Source organism: Epinephelus fuscoguttatus, linkage group LG9, assembly GCF_011397635.1.
Source record: "Epinephelus fuscoguttatus linkage group LG9, E.fuscoguttatus.final_Chr_v1".
Classification (NCBI taxonomy): Eukaryota; Metazoa; Chordata; class Actinopteri; order Perciformes; family Serranidae; genus Epinephelus; species Epinephelus fuscoguttatus.
The window spans coordinates 28,973,053-28,993,607 of record NC_064760.1 but is presented as its reverse complement, the minus strand read 5'-3'; the positions used below and the strand labels follow the sequence as shown (position 1 = coordinate 28,993,607).

General features: G+C 42.7%; 1 protein-coding gene across 3 annotated transcripts in view; it reads left to right on the top strand.

Annotated features, from left to right (window-relative positions):
* The first annotated feature begins 659 nt into the window (after positions 1-659).
* flt4 (fms related receptor tyrosine kinase 4) overlaps positions 660-20,555 on the top strand; it is a 62,598-nt gene continuing 42,702 nt past the window's right edge. For 2 of the 3 annotated variants that reach the window (XM_049586095.1, XM_049586094.1), the window contains exon 1: positions 660-1,005. In XM_049586095.1, the coding sequence (XP_049442052.1) occupies positions 948-1,005 (58 nt within the window). In that variant the 5' untranslated portion in view covers positions 660-947. Of the gene's footprint in view, positions 1,006-10,088; positions 10,130-20,555 lie in introns of those variants that run through there. The other variant, XM_049586096.1, reaches the window with a different exon arrangement.

Here is a 20,555-nt window from a genome sequence, read left to right as displayed (position 1 = left end):
TCAACTTTCCATGAGGTCAGACAGCAGCCCCGTTTTTAGCTTTGTCACAAAGCATTCTCTAACTAATCCAAGGGGGTTTAAAATTGTTTATTTGTCTTAAGAAGCGGGAGGTTTTTCTAAAGACATGAAGGAACAACTCATCCTTCAGCTTGTCAGAAAATTTCACACAAAAATATCACCAAATGTAGCTATACATGTTTTTTCTGGACAGTAGGGGATGAAAATTGTGACCATAAAGTAGGCCTAACTTAAGTTATCAGATAAATGTAGAGGAGTAGAGGGTACATTATTCAGGCCTACCTCGTAGATTTAGTGGAGTAGAAGTATAAAGTTGCGTCAAATGGAAATAGTCACTATACTATACCTCAAATTTGTACGCAAGTACAGAACTAAAGTACTTGAGTAAATTTACTTACATTCCACCAGTGTCTATTTAATGTATTAAGTGATTACTATATTACTTTAACACAGAGGTTGAAATGAATGGGATCTTGCAGGGAGGGAAATGTGTCATGGATGTTGGACAGACCCCCCCTTACACCCACTCTACACACACACACACACACACACACACACCCCTCCAATTCAGCTTGTTTTATGAACTGGATGGGTGGGTGGGTGGGTGTGCATGCGCTCCAGTCACGAGCAAAGGAAAGGGAAATCATTGTAAATCCCATTCAGTGCCTTGTGCATCCTTTTGACAAAACGGGGGGAAACAGACGTGTCTCTTTTTTCTTTCCCTCCTCATTTCGGCTCTGTCCTCTCTGTGCAGACTACAGGCTGGCATCGATTGGCCGAGGTTCACCTGAGTGTTTTTTTGCCCCCCTTCATCCACGGACATTCATTCAAACCACCTCTCCACTGTCTCCAGCTGCATTCAAACTAAACGAGTTTTTATAAGAAAACAACCGCGCAAGCTCCTGCGCTTCTGGACCGGAGATCTGGAGATGAAGACAGACTTTACGCTTTTCTGTCGGACTTTGATTGGAATAGCATTTGCCTCAGGTGAGGAGACTTCTACAGTGAGTGTGAAAGTTTTGGAGCGCGTAACTTTTAATGAGAGGAAAGGTCGAGCTGACTGTTGACACTGACTTTTCGGTAAATAATTGATCCGAGGTTGATTGACGTTTTATTTCTCGAGGCGCAAAAGTTTTGTTCATGTGGTAAACTGCAGGTAGATCCTGAGCTGAAGCTTTTCTGTGTAACATCTCTTTGCGCTTTTATTAAAAGAAAATGAAGTGGGGGTATGACTACAGTTTATAACTAATGCATCATATTCAATCAAGGATATGAAACACTTCCTTTACTTTGAACCCCCTCTGTTTGCGCACTGCACACATTTTTCCTCCATATTCATTTATCACTCATACACGATTGAAAGTTTGCCTCTCAATATGGAACTGAATAAATAAGGAGCCCAGTGGGAGTCTTCGAGTTTACATGCAGATAGGCACTAGGGGGAGGCATGCTGTTGTTGTGTTTGATAAAAATGCAGCTGCTAATTGATGGTGCTAAAGGGAGGAAAAACAGATCCTATGTGTTGTGTTGCATTTGAGTGACTTTTCATGCACATTTTAGAGGCAGGGTTGCAGAGTGAAGGTGAAGCTGACTAGACTGAGGTGGAGGAAAAGGGGTTTCAGATCCCTTTCTCAGAGTGGTCTTTGCATGTAATCTTATTTTTTTTTAAAACAAGGTGAGAGAATGTGACTTGCATCCAGTACAAATCAGCTTGTTTCAAGAATTTCTGGGTTCATCTCAGCCTGATCTTCACTCCTGTGTCTAGAAAATTCCCAAACCATGTAAAAGCAAGACTCTATAATCCAAAGCACGTTTTCACTGCACTATTTTCATATCAGATTCTTGAAGCAGGGCCCTCTGATTGATTGCGTTATGTGGGAGTATGGCTGAGATTGTTTGCAGTTTTGCCTGGTGACTGAATGTGTATGTTCGAGTTGTTCATCACTGATTGCTGCTGAACAGCTGTTCATAAAGAACAGGGAATACTTTTGTGAGGGGCAGTCGCCATATGGTTATCTGAATCATGACTCTTGGGTGGAGGGACGGCTCTCTCGCTCCTTTCATAAATATTGCTAAGCTGTGCTGGGTGGGTCATGTACATTTGTAGGAACAGATAAACAGTGGCTCTGTTTTTTCCACAGAGGAATGAGGACTAATGGCATCACAAAATCCATTTCAGGGGAATCACTGCTCTCTGTCACTGTAATGGTAGATTTTATAATGTGTGACAAGTTCAGTCTCTCTCGTCTTTTTACCTGGCCACGTCAATTTGAGGCTGTGTCCAATCTTTTGCAGTAAACAATACACACAAGAATTTCCCCATAAATCCACGATGTGTATCTTGTCTCACACTACTGTCATCACACAAACCCGATGCGCCCATTAGTGTACATGTGGGCGTTATCTGTTAAAAGACTTATTGGCAGCCCTGTTAGTTCAACCGCACCGGACCCCCCATCTTTCTCAGTCGATGCCGAACACATAAAGGAGAATCACACTATCTCAGAACTATGCTGGAGGCAGAAATAACCACAAGCTACATATCAGAGAGTTACATCTTTCAATTACAGCCTCACAGTGTGTAACTGTGAGATGGAGTGCCACATTAAGGTGGAGAGGTGAGAGAAAAGGCCATTTTCTTTTTACCGCCACCTCTTTAGATTGAAATGAAAATGAAATGATTTTTTTTTCTAATAATATAGCGTTATGTGAGGGTTGAACATAGTCTTGACAAAATGAAAATGTATAATTAATGCAAAATATTTCTTTACAGTTGTTTGCAGAGCGTGACGCAATTCCAAGGTAGAGAAGACGGACCTTGAACACAGCAGTTTACCTTTTGTCTGTTTTGCCTTCAGAACCGCTCCTTAAAAGGACAGTTCACCCTCTAATCAAAACTACATATTTTTCCTATAACCTAAGGTGCTATTTATCATTCTAGATTTGTTCTGGTCTGAGTTGCTGAGGGTTGGAGATGTCTGCCTTCTCTCAAATATAATGGAACGAGATGAAACTCGGCTTTCACATTTGAAAAACTCAACAGCAGTGTTCCTTTACTGAAACCATAGCCCAGTTAAAGAAGATAATCCACAGACCTTGTTGTGTGCAGTTTCTTGAAGGAACTTTTTTCTCTCTACCAAACTGCACTTGCCAACTGTATCACCACATGACAGGAAACGTGTACTTACGGCTAGCTTACCTAGCTCACCTAAGCTAGCTAACGTTACAGCTCGGTCGAGGAGGACACCATTAATGTTTACATCTTGTGCTGTCATGAGCACGAGCCTCTCATCTATGAGTAGATGCACACTTTCTTCTGCACGCTGATATGGTTGGCGGTTATAGTTTGGTAGAAAGAAAATATTTCATACAAAAACAACCTGGTCTCACTCCGAAGTCATCGAAATCTGGTGCATCAGGCACTGATGAAAAAAGCCATTCTTTTACGTCGGCATGATACGTGGCCAGTCGTCATAGTGGTCAGGGGGAAATTCGGCGCGACAAGAACAAAAGTTAAGTCGTCGAAAGTCTGAGTTGTGCGGGCAGAAGGGGTGGTGGATGGGTTCAACAAACACTGACCCTCACCCAAGATAGCGGTGCTTGAGTTCCGCAAAATCATAAAGCCAAACCCTGTTCTTTTTTCTGAAACCCAACCACATGTTTTTGTTGCCTAAAACCAACCAAGTGTGTTAGTTGTTGGAGGAAAAATGTCAATTCGTTGTATCTATGTAGTGCATAAAAACTGTGAAAATGGAAGTGTATTTTGACAGACGACGATGTATGCAACAGGCAAAGCTTGACATGGCGTCCCGGAACGTCAACATCCAACGTATCCAAGGTACCTTTCACGCCATATCTGGATTTGGAAGGTCCATGACCTAATGTTGATATGTGACAAGATCGGAGTGAGAATGTGTTGACATAAAACTGCTTTCTGCCATCCTCCTCCGCTGAGCTGTAACGTTAGCTAGCTGAGTGGTGCTAGGTGAGCTAGCAGTAGATGCACTCTTCCTTCTGTGCAGTTGATTGCAGCCGTATCTCCACCTCTCGGCCACTCGCACCAAAACAATTTTAAGTTGACAGATAGCACTGCAGGTAAAAGAAAATTATGTATTTTTGATTTTAGGATGAACTGTCCCTTTAAATAATTTAGGTACATCATACGTTTTGAATATTTAAATTCTCAGATTGGTCTATAGTCTGAAGGGTTTTTCTTAACCCTCGTAACCCCCTAAAATCTTTCAGCAATATCCAAATGTGTGACATTAAAAAGACACTACTGAGTCAGAGTCTTATGCAACCATGATGAAAACGCTGTCCCATTATTATGTTTAGAGGGGGAGATTGAGGGAGAGTGGATTGCAGACCTGCCAGCCCAGAAGTCATTGTCATTTTAGGGAGGAGGATGAGGAGGGGGGGTATAATTTACGCAGCAGCTGCATTTGCGGGGCTTGAAGATTTCACCCTGAGCCATTTTCTACCATCTTCCTGTCACGCTCTGTCTCTGGTTTGAATTATGATGGTTCCAAAACATTTATTACACGGCTACAGAAATTCTGTCTTATTTAAAAAAGACATCTTGGTGCAACTTTGCTTCATTCGATCACTTCGATATAGGATACTATTTAGATGAATTGTGGATCACTGATTAATTCATCTCCTCTTAATTTCCTTGTTTTTGTTGTAGCATAATTGGCTATTGAAAAGGTTCCCAGTCACATATGAAAGCTGTGAATCATTTTTTCCCCCTGAAGCTGAGCCTTAGAGCCGAATGATCTTTGGCTTACTCTGTGTCATGGGTGCATAGTGTTGATATTGCTTTTAGCAGAGTGTTTTCTGTACGCATACCTTCGCTTGATCAGATCATCCCAGAAATCTGACTCTCAACTCTGGGTATTATTCTAGTCGTCCACTTATAGAGGTTGAGTTGTTTAAGCCAACAATAGCCCCCTATCCTCGGCGCTGATCTCAGGATTCAACCTCAGGACTCAGAGGAGCGGACCCTTGGTGTCTGTCCTTGCATATCTGCTTCTATCAGCTGGAGAGCAGCTCGGTTGAGGGAGGAATGCTGCTGCCGCTGCTCCGTGTGGGAAGCTCTCTGCAGTAAAGTCCAAATAAATAGGGAGTCCGGTGCTTCACTCATCACTGGCATGAAGTAGCGAGGCCCCTTGGGCATTTGGATGTCTGGTCACTCACTTTCTCATCATGCTAAAGCACCAACACTCCAAATATCACTAGAGCTGAGAGATAAGCTCTTTCAACACCAGGAATCTGCAGCAAAAGCCAAATATGTGTCTTAGTTGGTGTTGGATAGTTGATGAAAACCATCTGTGGTATTTTTGTTTTCATATTTCTGCACCCCTCCATGTTTTCTGTGCCCAGTTTTTAGTTATGTTAGCTTCATGCTAGCTGCGTGGTTCAAGGTGTGGCAGTGTGTATCTGTCGGTCACTCCACCACGCGGGTCCAGGCTAAAGTATTTCAGCTATTGGGTTGATTGCCATGCAATTTTATACAGAATTTCACGGTTCTACTTTTGTTGATCCTTGGCTGCCTTGAGATTTACACTTTGGGCTTTTAGTTAAATGTTTTGACAGCTACTGGGTTGATTGCCATAAAATTTGGTACAGATATCTATGATGCCCAGAGGATGAAACCTAAGGACTTTGATGATCTCCTGATTTTCCATCTAGAGCCAGCATGATATTCACTTTGTGTTTTTTAGTTCAATATCCCATCAACTATTTGACTGATTGCCATGAAACTGATACATGCATGTTCCTCCCAGTATGAACTGAAATAACTTTGGCGATCTGTTAACTTGTCTAGTGCTACAATCAGGTTAAAAGGTGTTCCAATATTTAGATCTATGATTAAACACCTGCAATACTTTAATAGAGCTGCAGCTTACAATTATTTTCATTGTCAAGGTTAATCTGGTGACTATTTTTCTGATTAACTGATTAGTTGATCAGTCTATAAAATGTCAGAAAATGCCCAAAGATGTCGATCAGTGTTTCCCAAAGCCCAAGATGATGTCCACAACCCAAAGTTATCCAGGTTACTGTCACAGAGTAAAGAAACCAGAAACTTTTACATTTAAGAAGCGTGAATCAGAGAATTTGAAATTTTTTCCTTAAAAAAAAATTAATGGATTATCAAATTTGTTGGCAAAGAATTTAATACGAATCGGTGAGTCATTGCCGCTCTTTAATTACATTCCCGTCAGCCACAGCTGGACTTTGTGTTCACTCCTAATAAGCAAATGATAGCATGCTAAAATGCAAAATTAAGACATTTAACATGGTAAACATTTTGCCTGTGTAACACCACTGTGTTAGCATTGTCATTGTAAGCATTTTAGCATGCTAACGTAGCTAAAGCCACTGCTGTGCATTGGTGCAGTTTTGCTAAGTTTGTCTGATGTGTCTGACCATGTTGGGCAGAAAAGCTGGCTATCATAGAGATGGAGGAGATGCAATGTCATTTACAAACAGGATAAAGGTGTACATTTTAAGACAGATGGCTCCCGTTCTGCTTCGGAAATGTGCAGTTTTCTTAACACTTTTAAAACTCTCTCCCACACTTGGAATAATTAACCATGCAGAGGAGGTCTCACCTATCGATTGTCTCTGCTCTCCATCATATTCACACATGACTGAGTTTCACACAGCACAAAGACAGTCAGAAATGAATTTTAGTGAGCACTTTAGCTATAACTCAATGAGTGAATTAATACACCCATTAAGGGGTAAGAGAGTGCACAATTAAACTTATAAGTGCCTTTACCTAGAGGATGAAATAAATCATAAATGTCACTGCTGCTCTTGATTGCGACGACTGCTGCACATTTTTCTGCTCATCTGATCTTGGTGAGCCAGCACGAGTTATATCTTATTTGACGGAGGCGGGTTTATCAACAAATGAGGCAGACAAGGGTAATTAGGGATTTTGCATTTACAGCTAAAAATACTTACCTAGATGTTGACTTGAGAAATTATCTTGACTTGCTAATGCAAGGCCAATTATACGAGATTCGGCACCTGTAACAGCCAGTAAAAATATATTTGTTGTAAATAGTGCCGACAGACTCAGGAGGGAAAATGCCTTGTGGCATCTATTACCTTTAGTGGCTGATTACTCTACACTTTCTCATGGCAGAAACTGGATCCTGGGACACGGTCGCTGTCACTTGGAGATTACAACACTCCAAAGTGCTTGTGTTGCTTAGAAACAAGCATCATTTTGAGCACTTATCAGTTTAACAAGATCCACCATCTTTATTGCGGTCAAATTGCTACTCAGGCTCTAGCAGATGTGTGTGTGTACAGGGTTGTGACTTGGACGTCCGTGTAGCATTTCAATGGTCACTCATACCTCTTGCCTTGTCATTGAAGGTCGCTTGAGGTTCATGGGAAAGAGTTTGTTGGCAAAGCCTGAGGAAATTGCCAGCTTCCCTCCCTTTAGGCATTCAGCTTGTTGACCCTGCACTCCCTACTTTGCCCTTGTTTTCTACGGCAGCTTAAGCTGCTGCTGTGATTTAGTTCACTGGGACATCTGACACGGCAGCAGAGACTTGTTTATGGCCCAAATCTGCAGGAATTAGGTAACAAGCGCAATAATGGGGCTCCTCAAAGTTTGGCCTCTGAATAGTCGCAGCATGAGTTTTAGGAGCGTGCGAGGAGCTGTGCCATCACAGCAGGCGTGGACTGTGCTGATCTTTGGTATTTGCTTGTACTCAAATAGATGTTTTCGATGTTTCTCAATAGAAATGTCATTGCCAGGAGCCAGGACAAAGCATTTACCAGAACGCTAGAACATGCTTGGTTCCGGTTTCAGCGGGGAAACCATTTCTCATAGATAAAAATGATGACGCGCAAAAAAATGGATGGCCACAGAGGAAGAGCTTGAGTTGTCCGGTGTGCCTGTGAGGCAGGTACAGGAAGATTTAGTCAGGGACAGAGGTTTTAAACATAGGAAACTGGACCAGATGGCGTGTCGCCGCATCCTTAATTTCACACCCCTCCTCTGGCAGGATGTTGGAAAGGCCTAACTCCCCTAATAGTGGAGAGGACAGGGACGTAGTGGATGTCATCCTCCTTCGTAGTAACAATGAAATCAAAGCTGGGCTGCCAGTCAGTCCGTCGCCTGGCTTTGGCCCGGCCTTGTGTCCAGATGACAGAGGAAGTGGACTTTATTTCTTTCAGGGAGACAGTCAGAGGCAGTGTGTTATAGCCTGAGGCCGGCTGACTCCACATCCAGAGTTCAGGTCTGCTCCATGGCCTGCATGGCCTCCCGTCTGTTGCCGGACATACAGAGCTATTTCAGAGTTCCCCAGCCTTGGCCCTTCGCCAGATACTGTGTCACTGTAATAACTCTCGCTGCACCGTCACCTATGCTGCTCTTTAGACCTCCAAACCTGTAGAGAAAAAGTGCCTTTCAGTTCCAGTTAATACATTTGCTGTTTCATTCATGTGTTATTTTATTTAAGTATCCACTGGAGGGAAGTCACAGCTGTATATATAGAAAAATTCAAAGGGCTTTTCAACAGCACCGAGGCCTAATTACAATAAGTATATCTGTGAAACCCTGTGTCTGTATTTTCTTAAGGACTCCTGTGGCGCATCCTTTTTGCCAAACTGTGACTCTGAGAAAAGCTTTATTTGTTTACACAGTGTTCCTCTTTTCCTGTTCCCGTCATGTGACTGATCAGAGACAAAACTACAGAGGGGCGAGGAAGCACTAACGGCAACATCTCCTTCACCGTCCATGAAAAAGGGAAGTGGGAGAAGCGTGAACATGATAAAGAAAACAGGAAATTTGCTCCCAATGAAAAACACTGCGCTGCCTTTCACACGAGCTTTAATGTGCCCTGTGTCGCGCCCGCGGAGAGAGGAGCCCTCGTCTTCATACGTACCTTTGATGCTCATGACTCCTGCCTGCATTCTATCTGTCTGCTTGTCAGAGAAGCTTTACATTTTTAACTGGCTTAGAGTGCCTTATGGCATCTTGGCGTCTTCCTCTCCGTGTACATATGGTTTATCTTCACTCAGCAGGTATCCTATAGGCTGGGAAGTCCAGTTTCACTACTGCTCGACTGTGACAAAAACACCAGTATGAGCCATGAACAGAGCTCATAAAATGAACGCAAATACGCAGAGACATTTAAATGGGTGAAAGATCTACAGTATATACTGCTGTACTCTCACAGGCTTGAGCAATTCCACAGTTGATTGTGCCATAACTCCTCACAAAACAAGCGCATAATACACTCGAATAGAAAATAACAGTGCCTCCATGACTCTGCAGATTTATGTTTAGCTAGAAATTTTCATTATTTCCTGATTCTTGTTTGAAGCCATGCTGGAGTGCTGTTATTTTTAAAATTCATACATAGTGTGTCCACACACTCACTTCTAGCCATCAATTGGGCCAAAAAAGCAAGGGAACAAGTGATTTAATAGCAAACTTTGATTTGTGTGACTACTGCATTTTCGAAAGGACAGGCTGCAGTATTTTATGGTTTCTAGTTCTTAAACGAATGAATCAATATTTTGGGAAATACACTTCTCTCTTTCAGAGAGTTAGATTGGAAGATTGATGCCACTCTCATGTCTGTACAATATAATATGTAGCTACAGACTGCATGTAGTTAGCTTAGCTTAGCATAAAGACAGGAAGCAGGGGCAAACAGCTAGCTTGGCTCTGTATGAAAGTAAGAAAATCTGATTCTAGCTGTGTGGTATCAATTCTCACATCTCAGTAACAAAGCAAGTAAATAAATGTTTCCCAAAATGTCTAATTATTCCTCTAATTTTGGGACGTCTTTATAACCTGGCTGGGACAAAAAGGAGACATTGCACTCATGTGGTATTTATCCCCAACCACCTGGCCTTCACTAATTTTGCAGTTATATTAGGGCTACCCTCTAAAAGTTGAAGATTTGAAATGTCAAAAGTCGTCACGTTGAACAGTTGTTATTTTTTTGGTGCAGCGTGCAGTGTAGGGATGTTTCCGCCCCCAGATGTAGCTGCAGAGTGAGTGCTCCCCGCCTTCACGCTGCACTCCTTTACATGCCTGGAGGAGGAGAGGCTTTGTAAGTCAGAATCTGAGGTAACGTTATCTTCTGCCTTCTGCTTAGAAGTGGTGAATTTGCAGCTTACAGCAATTTGTTATGATACTGTGGCTTTTCTTTGCTGTGTGGTTCTTGCAAAAAAATGATGCTGCACGTTTCTGATCAGTGGCATAGTTAGCATGCATTAGCTCAGAGGGCTAATTTGGCTTGTTACCATATTACGTGTCTGTCACCCTGAGTGTCCTGCCAAACCCCATTCAAACTCTGAAACTCTATACTGAAAAAAGGAACAAATTGGTCAAATATTAAACAGCCAAATCTGATTCAACTTTAAATAATTTAAGCATAGCTTTTCCACTATGCACTGCATGTATTTTGCAGGAGGTTGCAAATATCCACAATAATTTTTTTTCAGCTTCTCTAAATTTTTGGAGTAATTCACAGCACTGCATTGTTGCAAAGCTCCTAAATGCAGCACTATTCTGCACCTCTTGCTATTCTGGCGTTTCCGACCTAAATAAAGAGCCGCTGCTGATGTTCCTCTGGCATGCTGTTTGAACATTTCAATTGACTGTCAACCAGGTACGTGAAGCTGACACATCAAAGTACAGCCTGATGCTCATGCTGAGCAAACGGGCACAATTGTCCTTGAAAAATTCTGACTTCTGGCACTTAGCTCACATATACGTACATCTGGCACTTCCATCATGACACAGGCATGCAGCACACAGAAGGCAGGAAGACCAGCTGTGTGAGCCCATGTGTCTAATGTGGCTATCTCTATATGAATACTGTCATGTGGCTGAAAACTCACTGCCTCATCTGTATACGAGCTACATTTTACTTACCAAAGCACTTTGTTCCTTCTCTTTTATTTACATTTTAAACAAATGTCAGCCTGAGAAGCTTTTTTTAGGCCACTCAAGCCTTCATGTTTGCCTGGCAGAGCTAGCTGGAGCTGGTGCAGGCTATACACACATTACTCCCACAGCGAGAGTGGCTTTTCACAACAACAGGGAAATCGAATTCCGCAAGAGCAATGTCAAGTTTTTACAAGGACACATTCAGTGAGCTGTTTCTCTGAGACAAAACCATGTCAAATGAATGCCAGTAAAAAGTTTTTTCTTAAATCCTCAGTAATTGTTGATTTAGTTTTGACAATCCCCAGTGATCTGTCGGATATTGTGAGCTCAGTGAGCTGAATTGCCAGGTTTATAAAGTCATTACAGCCATTTCAAGTGCTTGAAACAAAGAAAATTGGCGACAAGATTAACAATTCTCTGTCAGAGCAGAGCCTGTTAGTGCAGCGTTTATCTGTCTGAAGGATTTTACACATCTAAATGTGTGTTTATGCTCTGTGTAATCATATGATAACAGAACAGAGTGAGTCAACTTTGGAAATGTTGTGTTTTATCTTTGTAGGTTAAAATGTGGTGTTGCTTTTTGTTGGTTGAAACTAATCACCCAAAAGCTGCTGCTTATCTCTGCACCACCAGCTGGAATGCATGGGAAAAGAGGCGAACCGAGCTCAAATATTATTTTGGCTCTCTGCCCCCAGTTCACATTAGTGAGGGGTTTGCCAGCAAGCCATTCACCATCCATTTGAGTTTGCAGGCCAAGCAATCATTCTGAATAGATCGATGTTTATCTGTTAGATGTAGTTAGCTGCAGAAGAAGGATTTTAATACCATACCAGCAATTTGGCATGTTTTATCTCATTTTCAACAAATATAATTTATATGACTGTTAACCATCCATGCTGTCGTGCTTTCTTTTTTTTATTTCAGATTTATTTTTCTGACCTTCCAGGCAACCATTGGCTTCCACTAATGCCTGTCCTGTTAAAAAACAAAACAAAACAATAGATTTAAACCTGTCAGTGATATGTAATCTGTGTTTTTCTATTACACTCTCATTATGAATTAGCACATCATGCACTTTTCAAATCAATCCTCACTGTGCAATGATAAAACACTGACAAAAATGAATGCAGGCGACATGTTCAAGCTGATGGATTACACAACTCCAGCAGGATTCAACAGGTCATTAACTGATTGATATTCATGTCTCAAAGAAAGTAGCTTAAAGGGAAAGTTCACCTCCAGATAAAAAAAACATATTTTTCCTATTTCCTGTAGTGCCGTTTATCAGTCCGGGTTGTTTTGGTGTGAGTTGTCGAATGTTGGAGATACCGGCCATAGAGATGTCTGCCCTCTTAAAAATATTCATTAATTTAGAAATTTTCCATAACTGCTTATCCTGTTAGGGGTCACGGGGTTGCTGGAGCCTATCCCAGCTGATATTGGGCGAGAGGCAGGGTACACCCTGGACAGGTCGAGAGACCATCACAGGGCTGACACAGAGACAGACAGCCATTCACGCACACGTCAATTTAGAGTCACCAATTAACCTGCATGTCTTTGGACTGTGAGAGGAAGCCGGAGTACCCAGAGAAAGCCCACGCTAACACAAGGAGAACATGCAAACTCCACACCCAGACTAGAGATGCACCGATCCAGCTTTTTCAGTTTCGATACCGATCCCGATGCTGTGGCTTCGAGTATCAGCCGATACCCCATACCGATCCGATACCATAGTTGACCTAAAGAGTTATATACCTTTACATGTAGAACAGAAAAGACTAGAGGCATCAGGCATTGATGACTATAGAGTTCTTTCCTAAGATAAAATGAAACAAGATGAAACAGATTAATGCAATGATGAACTACTTATTTTTAACAAAAATAAACTATTGTGCAACAGCACATTCTCTCCTTCACTCCATGACGTATGACGTAGCTAGCGTCGCAATAGATTTAAAGGGAAAGGATCGTTTCAGGTATAGGTTGCATTTTCCGATACCCAATCCATCTATTTTAATGATATTGGGACCGATATTCGATCCAGGTATCGGATTGGTGCATCCCTAATCCGAACCCGGTTCGAACTGGGAACCTCCTTGCTGTGAGGTGAGAATGCTTAACACTGCACCACTGTGTCGCACCAAAAAAAACACGTTTGAAAAACTCGACAGTAATGTCTCTTTCTAGAAATCATGATCCAATTACTGAAGATAATCCACAGACCTTGTTGTGAGTAGTTTCATATAGGAACTATTTTCTTTCTACTGAACTGCACCCCCCAACCTTATCACAGCGCAACAACAAAGTGTGCATATGCTTGTGGACAAGAGGCTTGTGATAGTGTGAGATGTAAACATTATTGGCGTCCTCCTCAGCTGAGCTGTAACATTAGCTAGCTCAGTGGTGCTAGGTGAGCTAGCAGTAGATGCACTATTCCTACTGCGTGGTGATATGGTTTGTGAAATGCAGTGTGAAACTGCTCACAACAAGGTCTGTTGATTATCTTGAGTAACCAGGTCATGATTTCTGGAAAGAGACATTGCTGTTGAGTTTTTCAAATATATTTTATTGTTTTTTTGAGCACAACAAGCTGAGTGCCGTCTATTCCATTACATTCAAGAGAGGGCTTCTTTACAATCGATATCTCCAACACCTGGCAACTCACACCAAAACAATCTGGACTAATAAACAGCACTTCAGGTAAGAGGAAAAATATTTATCTTTGATTTTTGGCTTAACAGACCCTTTAAAGGTAATGTAAAATCAATATAAACTGTGGCTAAGGAACTAAAACCCAGTCACTTCTTTTACAGATGAAAGCAAAGTTTAAATTCAAGAGTGAACATTTTGTCTGAGTACCTTTGCCTTGCAGTGTACTCAGACACTGTTTAGCCAGTCGTTTTTTAAGCAGGATAAATTCTGGGTACAGAAAGGTAACACAGTCTCCTTAAACCAGAGTTCACAGCTGCAGCTCAGCTTACTCACTGTCCACCTACACGACTGGTTCTGCTGACTGTCCTCCAGCTCAAACTGCTGTTTAGGAACAAGGCTCTCACAACGTATGGAGCGCCCTCCCTCCTCGCACTTCACTGTATAATGCATATTAAGACAAATGAGCTGACTGAGTGATGAACAGTCAAAACAATCTGTCAAGAAACGCAGCGTGAAAGGTCGCAGCAGGAAAATGTGTTTATTATCATGACAAGATATGCTATCAGCCATGAACTTGTATAAATTGATGTGTTTGGTTTACTTTGGCAGTCGCTTCACATAGCTGTACATCGGAGCAACGTGTGCTTTTAATTATATTTGACAGACGGCAAACAATTGCTAATGGGATTATATATTTTTTCAAACAATTAATGTTGCTGACAGGATGACAGGCCCGCCGTGTTTGGTGTCTCAGCATATCCATATGGAACACATTGACACCTGGCACACAACATTTTCATCACTGGGAAACATCGAGCAGCTCCCGGAGCATCATGGGTGAGAGTCACCCACAGTATAGCCCCCTTCCTACCTCTCATCAATCTGAAGTGTCCAAACAGCAGAGAAGTCGGTGGCTGTTTTGGCCAGCAGCCATGTGTAACCCCGCACACATTAAGTTATGACTCCGCGGCACCTCCTTAGGCAGTTATGAGAGAGCCACTTAGGATGACAAGTGATATGTAAGAGTTCCAAAGTCTTGCCAAGTAATGTGGCGCACATTAGCCTCAAACTCACCCTGGAAATAGACCGTGTCAGGACTGCTGAGCTCAGAGCTCACCAGCGTACTTGAATGGTATCATTTTGAATGATCTGTGAATTGTTTTGCTTGACTTTAAAGAGCTTTTAGCTTGACTCCGTGTGGGTGTGATGTCCCTCTCTGCCCTCCGGGTGTGAGACGCTCTTGCTGCTCTGTGTGATAGACACATCAGCCCGTCCTATTATACAGGAGCATTTCAAATAGCCAAAATCTTCCCTTTTTAGTAAATACATCTTTCCTCCCATAATACACCTCTAACATTTTGATGTCTTGTCTCTCAGGGCATGCCAGTCAGCACTGACATTTGAAAAAGATTCTACAATTTGCATCCTGTCTGTCAGTGTGCGATCTCTCACCTGATTGTGAGGGAAGCATCCATCATTGAGACTCAGCTACAGTAGCAATTTGTCTCAGCCCACTGTGCACATCTCTCAGAAAGAAACATCATGTCATCACACATCAAACTGCACGCTGGATTCTTTTATATTTCCCTATGATGCTCCTCTGAGACATTTTCACTCCATATTGTGTTTGCTGTTTGTCCATGGACTAGTTCAAATTGAAGTGTATCGACATGTAGATAATGGAGGGGGGATGCAGATGGCATGTCAGTTCAGTTCAGTTCAATTCAGTTCAGCTTTATGCATTATTCTCACGAATCCAGGTGCAGTAAAGAATATATAGCAAGCAAGACATTCAACATGAACAGGACAACATTTAAGTGCAATAAAGTCCATAGTGAATACTCATAAGAATAAAAATATTTCAGTGCAGAGGAATAAATATTGCACAGTTATGAACTGATAAAACAGCAAAATGATAACCTGGATAACAAAAGTAGTTTCAGAGTATATTAAAAACATATGTACAGGATAATAAATAGTGAAAAGCAGTGGATGGGTTTTTCAGTCTATGCAGTGTCAGTGAGCGGTCACACAGTAGATGTGCATGCTGTGTATGTATGGGGATGGGAGCAGAGTGTTTAGAAATCTGACAGCTTGGGTGAAAAGCTGTTGCAGAACCTTGTGGAACGAGTTGTGATGCTTTTAAACCTTTTACCTGATGGCAGGGGGGAGAACAGACTATGTGAGGCGTGAGAGGGGGCTTTAACAATTGCAGAGGCTCTGCATGTGCACCACATCTCGAATATGTCTTGGATGGTAGGATGAGAAACCCCGATGATCCTAAATACCCTCAATATTTAGAACATGTGCATTTATCATCCATCTATCCATTTTCAACTGCCTACTGTGGGGGCAGCAGGCTGAGCAAAGTATTCCAGACGTCCCTTTCCTGCTCCTCCTGGGGGATCCTGAGGCATTCCCAGGCCAGACGAGATATATAATCCCCCAGCGTGTTCCTCCCACCAGTTGGATGTGCCCCGAACACCTCTAAGGGGAGGCGTCCAGGAGGCGTCTTGATCGGATGCCTGAACCACCTCAACTGACCCCTTCCAAGGCGAAGGAGCAGTGGCTCTGCTCCAAGCTCCCTGCGGATGTCCAAGCTCCTTACCCTATCTCTAAGGCGGAGCCCAGCCACCCCTCAGTGTCGCGTGGAGGTCGGGTGTATTTATCATCACCAATTGACTCACGCCTTTGCATAATACATAAACAAGTCAAACTGTACATTCAGATGCAATGATACATCTCAGCCCTTAAAACTATATATAAATAAATCCTACATTGTTTTAGAACATTTTAAGTGCTTGTTGTGCGCCCTGCAACCCTGTGAGTTATTTAGAGAGCTCGCTGTTTAGTAATCTCACTGCCTGGGGATAAAAACTGTCTTTGAACCGGCAGGTCCGAGCTCTGATGCTCTGTAGGCGTTTATCTGGGGGAAGGAGTGAGAACAGACCATTTGGTGGATAGCTGGTGTCCTCTATAGTACCTAGGGCCTTCTTCTGCGGCGGGAGGTGTAAGTGCCCTGAATCTCTGGCACTGTTGTTGTTATTATTTTTGCAGCCATCTTTTTTACTCTCTTCCTCAGCTGTTTGTGGTCCTCTTCAGTCAGGTTGTCAAAATACACCAGCATGCTACCAACAGGGATACTCTCTGTGGTAGTTTAATAGAAATAAACCAAATTTTTTGGACATTGCATGTTTCTTAAAGCAAAGCAGAAAGTATAATGTAAAGACTATATGTTAAAATCACAATCCATTGCCATCCAATTTTGTCCATATGAGATTCATGCAGAGGTTACGTGACCTGCCACCTCTACGACTGAGGTTTGGTTAAGTATAAGCAACTAAAACTACTTAGTAATAGTTATGTCAAGATTGTAATCATGGCTAAAGGAAACCATAATGATAGCTGGTCGGGAACAAGATGAAAACAACAGTTCTAGGCACACCTTGTCCAACCAACCATCCACCCTGATCTCCTTTAAAAGAAGTTTTGTGGTGCCATAATAACATTACACTACTTTCACCTTTGCCGTTCAGAGTAAAGGCCCAGACACACCAAACTGACATCAAAGAACTAGTGGCGACTACTGTTGCACTACATCATGTTGCCTGTGACTTGCCAAAAAGTTGCACTTGAACACACCACAAAGACTACAGCTAGCATCCAACTAGCACGTACGTTCTGCACCTGAGTGAAAGGCAATAACTCTCCATACCAGCAGATGGCAGTAGTCTCTAATCATCATTTGAAAAAGGAGAACAGGGAAATCAACAGGACAGATTCAAGACGCTAGTTAGCCAGTTAGCACATTAACAACGCAGTCCGATGTTGAAAGAGCAAAGGATATTTACTGTGCGCCAGTGAACAATGACACAATTAAAAATTAACATTTAATAAAGAATTAGATGAAAAAGAATAATCTTACCTGATATAACAAGTTTGTTTTAATCTCACACCCTCTTGACTTTAGTGGTTGGTCAGCTTTCCTCACTTCTGTTTCTCTCCTTGTGCACTGAGCTAAACTGCCAGTCAGAATGATTTAACTCACAACGGGCTCCACCATCTTTGATGCCCATTCAACATACTGAATTGGCTGAAAAAAGCTGTCAAGGGCCATCTAGTGTCAACAGTGCAGGAAACACCTCAAAAACTAGGACAAAAGACACTCTATGATGGTCCGACATTGACCAACAGCTGACTATGGGTCCGTCCCAAGTCTCTTAAATTACTGCTAGTTATCTTACCTAGCCGACTTTGCTAGCTGCTTAGCCCCTCCCACCTAGGAAAAAAATGCGAGGAGCTAGCGCTAGGAGCAATGAGCGAGCATTGTCGGTTTAAGAGACATGAGACGTCCTTTCCACTAAAGTGTCACGTGAAGCGAAGTCCATTCCTGATGACGGTGGCACCGCTGGATCTGCTCCGTAAAGCAGCCAGCGTCTGGCGTTACTATGGGTACATCCCAAGTCTCATTATATTCGCTGACCAAAACAGTAGCCCCCACCCCCCACCGTTATGACTGGTCACATACTTTTGCATGTATTACCATTGTTATTGAGTCATTTGTCAAAGTTTGTGCAATTACAGAACGGTCTGTAGCCCTGCTATTCCACTGTCACTGTGATGAGCACTATTATTCAATTAACTCACCATCATTCAACATAGTCAGCGATTCATTGCAAACAATGCATGTAACGGGTACTTACTCTTGTACTGTTTCTCCGCCATCTCGTTCAAATGAGCCAGATGTAGAGGGCGGGTATTTATACTTCATGGCGTTCAGCTGAAAATCTCTTCCGGATAGGAAGCTCTCGACCATCCTAGCTCATAGCTGCTTAAAGCTTGCTGCTAGCTCCTAGTGCCAGCTGCTCGCTGCACAAATAAGAGACTTGGGACGGCCTAGAAAATGGCGGACCTCGAATGACTTCTGGTTCAAGCGAGGAGCTAGCAGTAGCGCTATAAAAATAAGAGACTTGGGACGGACCCTGTGTGTCAAGGTCCAAACAATCTCAAGAGGCCGACGTCAGAAAAAACTTTAAAAAACCTTTTCTGGTGAGGACAGCCTTCTTTAAAGTGGCACTAGTTTATTTCTTGGCTGCACAACAAGCTGTTAACACAACACTAACACACTATCACCTTATAAAGTTGTTAGCAAACTGTTAAAGTTACACATCCACAAGATACAGAGCAACATTAGCATTTAGTTTTTGGATTTGTGTACCCGTCCACTCGACACATGTAAATTTAATATTTACTCTGCTTCAATTCCTGAGGGAAATATCTTTTGCTTCAGCTGCTAAATGCTGCACACTTTGCCTGTCTGTTGTTCGGCACTGGGCAGGTGGCATACAGTCAGTTTACCAGAGCTTTTATCAATAAAAAGAGATGAGAGCCTTGAGAGTGAATCAAAACAGAAAACCACTGTTTTGAGCTGAAAGAAGTTAAAAAGCTCCACGGAACTGAAGGGAAACTGTAAAGTCAAGTGATAATTCAAATGAGTAACCCCTATCAAAGCTTTGAAGCTGCTTCATTCAAAGTGAATTACTATTCTGATTCTGCCTCTCACATGAAGTCCGTGAGCTATTTGAATGTCACACAATAAGATACAAGCTCCCAGGCTTTACAACATGGTCTCCATTTATAGCTAGAAGGGAACATTCAGGTCTGCTGTCCACAGTGGGCACAGGAAGGACTGAAATCTTAACAGGAAGGTGTGGGAGAATGAGTGCTCATCTGTCTGCTATGCCTCGTGATTGAGCTCCGACTTAAGAGGATGATCTCTCTCCTTCACCTCCCTTCTCTGAAAGGAATATGCTGTTTTTAGTGAAAAGCTGTTCTGACAGGAATTTTCTTTCACACTTCGCCCTTGTCTGTAGCTCTTTGCGAGGACCCCCGAGTTGGCCTCTGTATGTTTCTCCAACACGGCCCACTGTTTGGCTTCACAGCATTTCGGGTGTGAGGAAGAGTAGACAAAGCTGTGCTGTGTTGCAGATGGGTGGTGATGGGACCGACGTTTGTGGCGGGTTCACATCTGAGCTGAGACAATATGTTTGGAAAACTTTGCTTCTCCTCTGGGGCGAGAGTTAAAGATCTCTGAAAGAGTAAGGAAGGAATACCCTGCTGGGAGCCAAGCTGGGAATGATTCATGGACTGCCGCCACTTCCCACCTCAGCCCTGTGACATGTTTGTTTTGTGTCAGCATGGCGATGTTAGCCGCCCTAGTTCACATCCATACAAGAGTAATTTTGTGGTTTGAAATTAGCGCGGTATCACTTTTTATACCTGAGCACAGTGAGAAACAGATGGTTGATGGTTATGTTAGTTGTGACCCCTGGCAGAGACGAACATAGATTGAAATGTGAATCGATATGCTCTTAGAATGAAAGAACGTTAGGGTCCTGACACACCAAGCTGATGGGTTTCGATGAGAATCTGTTGCCCTTTCTTTGGTTTAGTTGGCCCTTTGTTAGCACTACTCCGGCTTCCTCCCACAGTCCAAAGACATGCAGGTTAATTGGTGACTCTAAAATTGTCCAGAGGTGTGAATGTGAGCATGAATGGTTGTTTGTCTCTATGTGTCAGCCCTGTGATAGTCTGACCTGTCCAGTGTGTACCCTGCCTCTCGCCCGATGTCAGCTGGGATAAACTCCAGCCCCCCCGCGACCCCCAAGAGGATAGGTGGTTTTGAAAATGGATGGATGGATGGCCCTTTGTTGGCCCTTGTTGGCTATTTTTTTGGCTGATTCAACAAAGTGTCGTCTCACCCTGTCACCCCAGGTCCAACCACCAGACCTGGGTGCACAGAGCCTTTACCATTTCTCCATGTCTCCTCCTCCCTCTGGAACTCTCTCCCCCAAAACCTCACACATTCCCCTTCACTCACCTCTTTCGAAACTGGGCTCAAAACCCACCTTATTAAATCTGTGAATGCTGTTTCTAAACTGCTTTAACT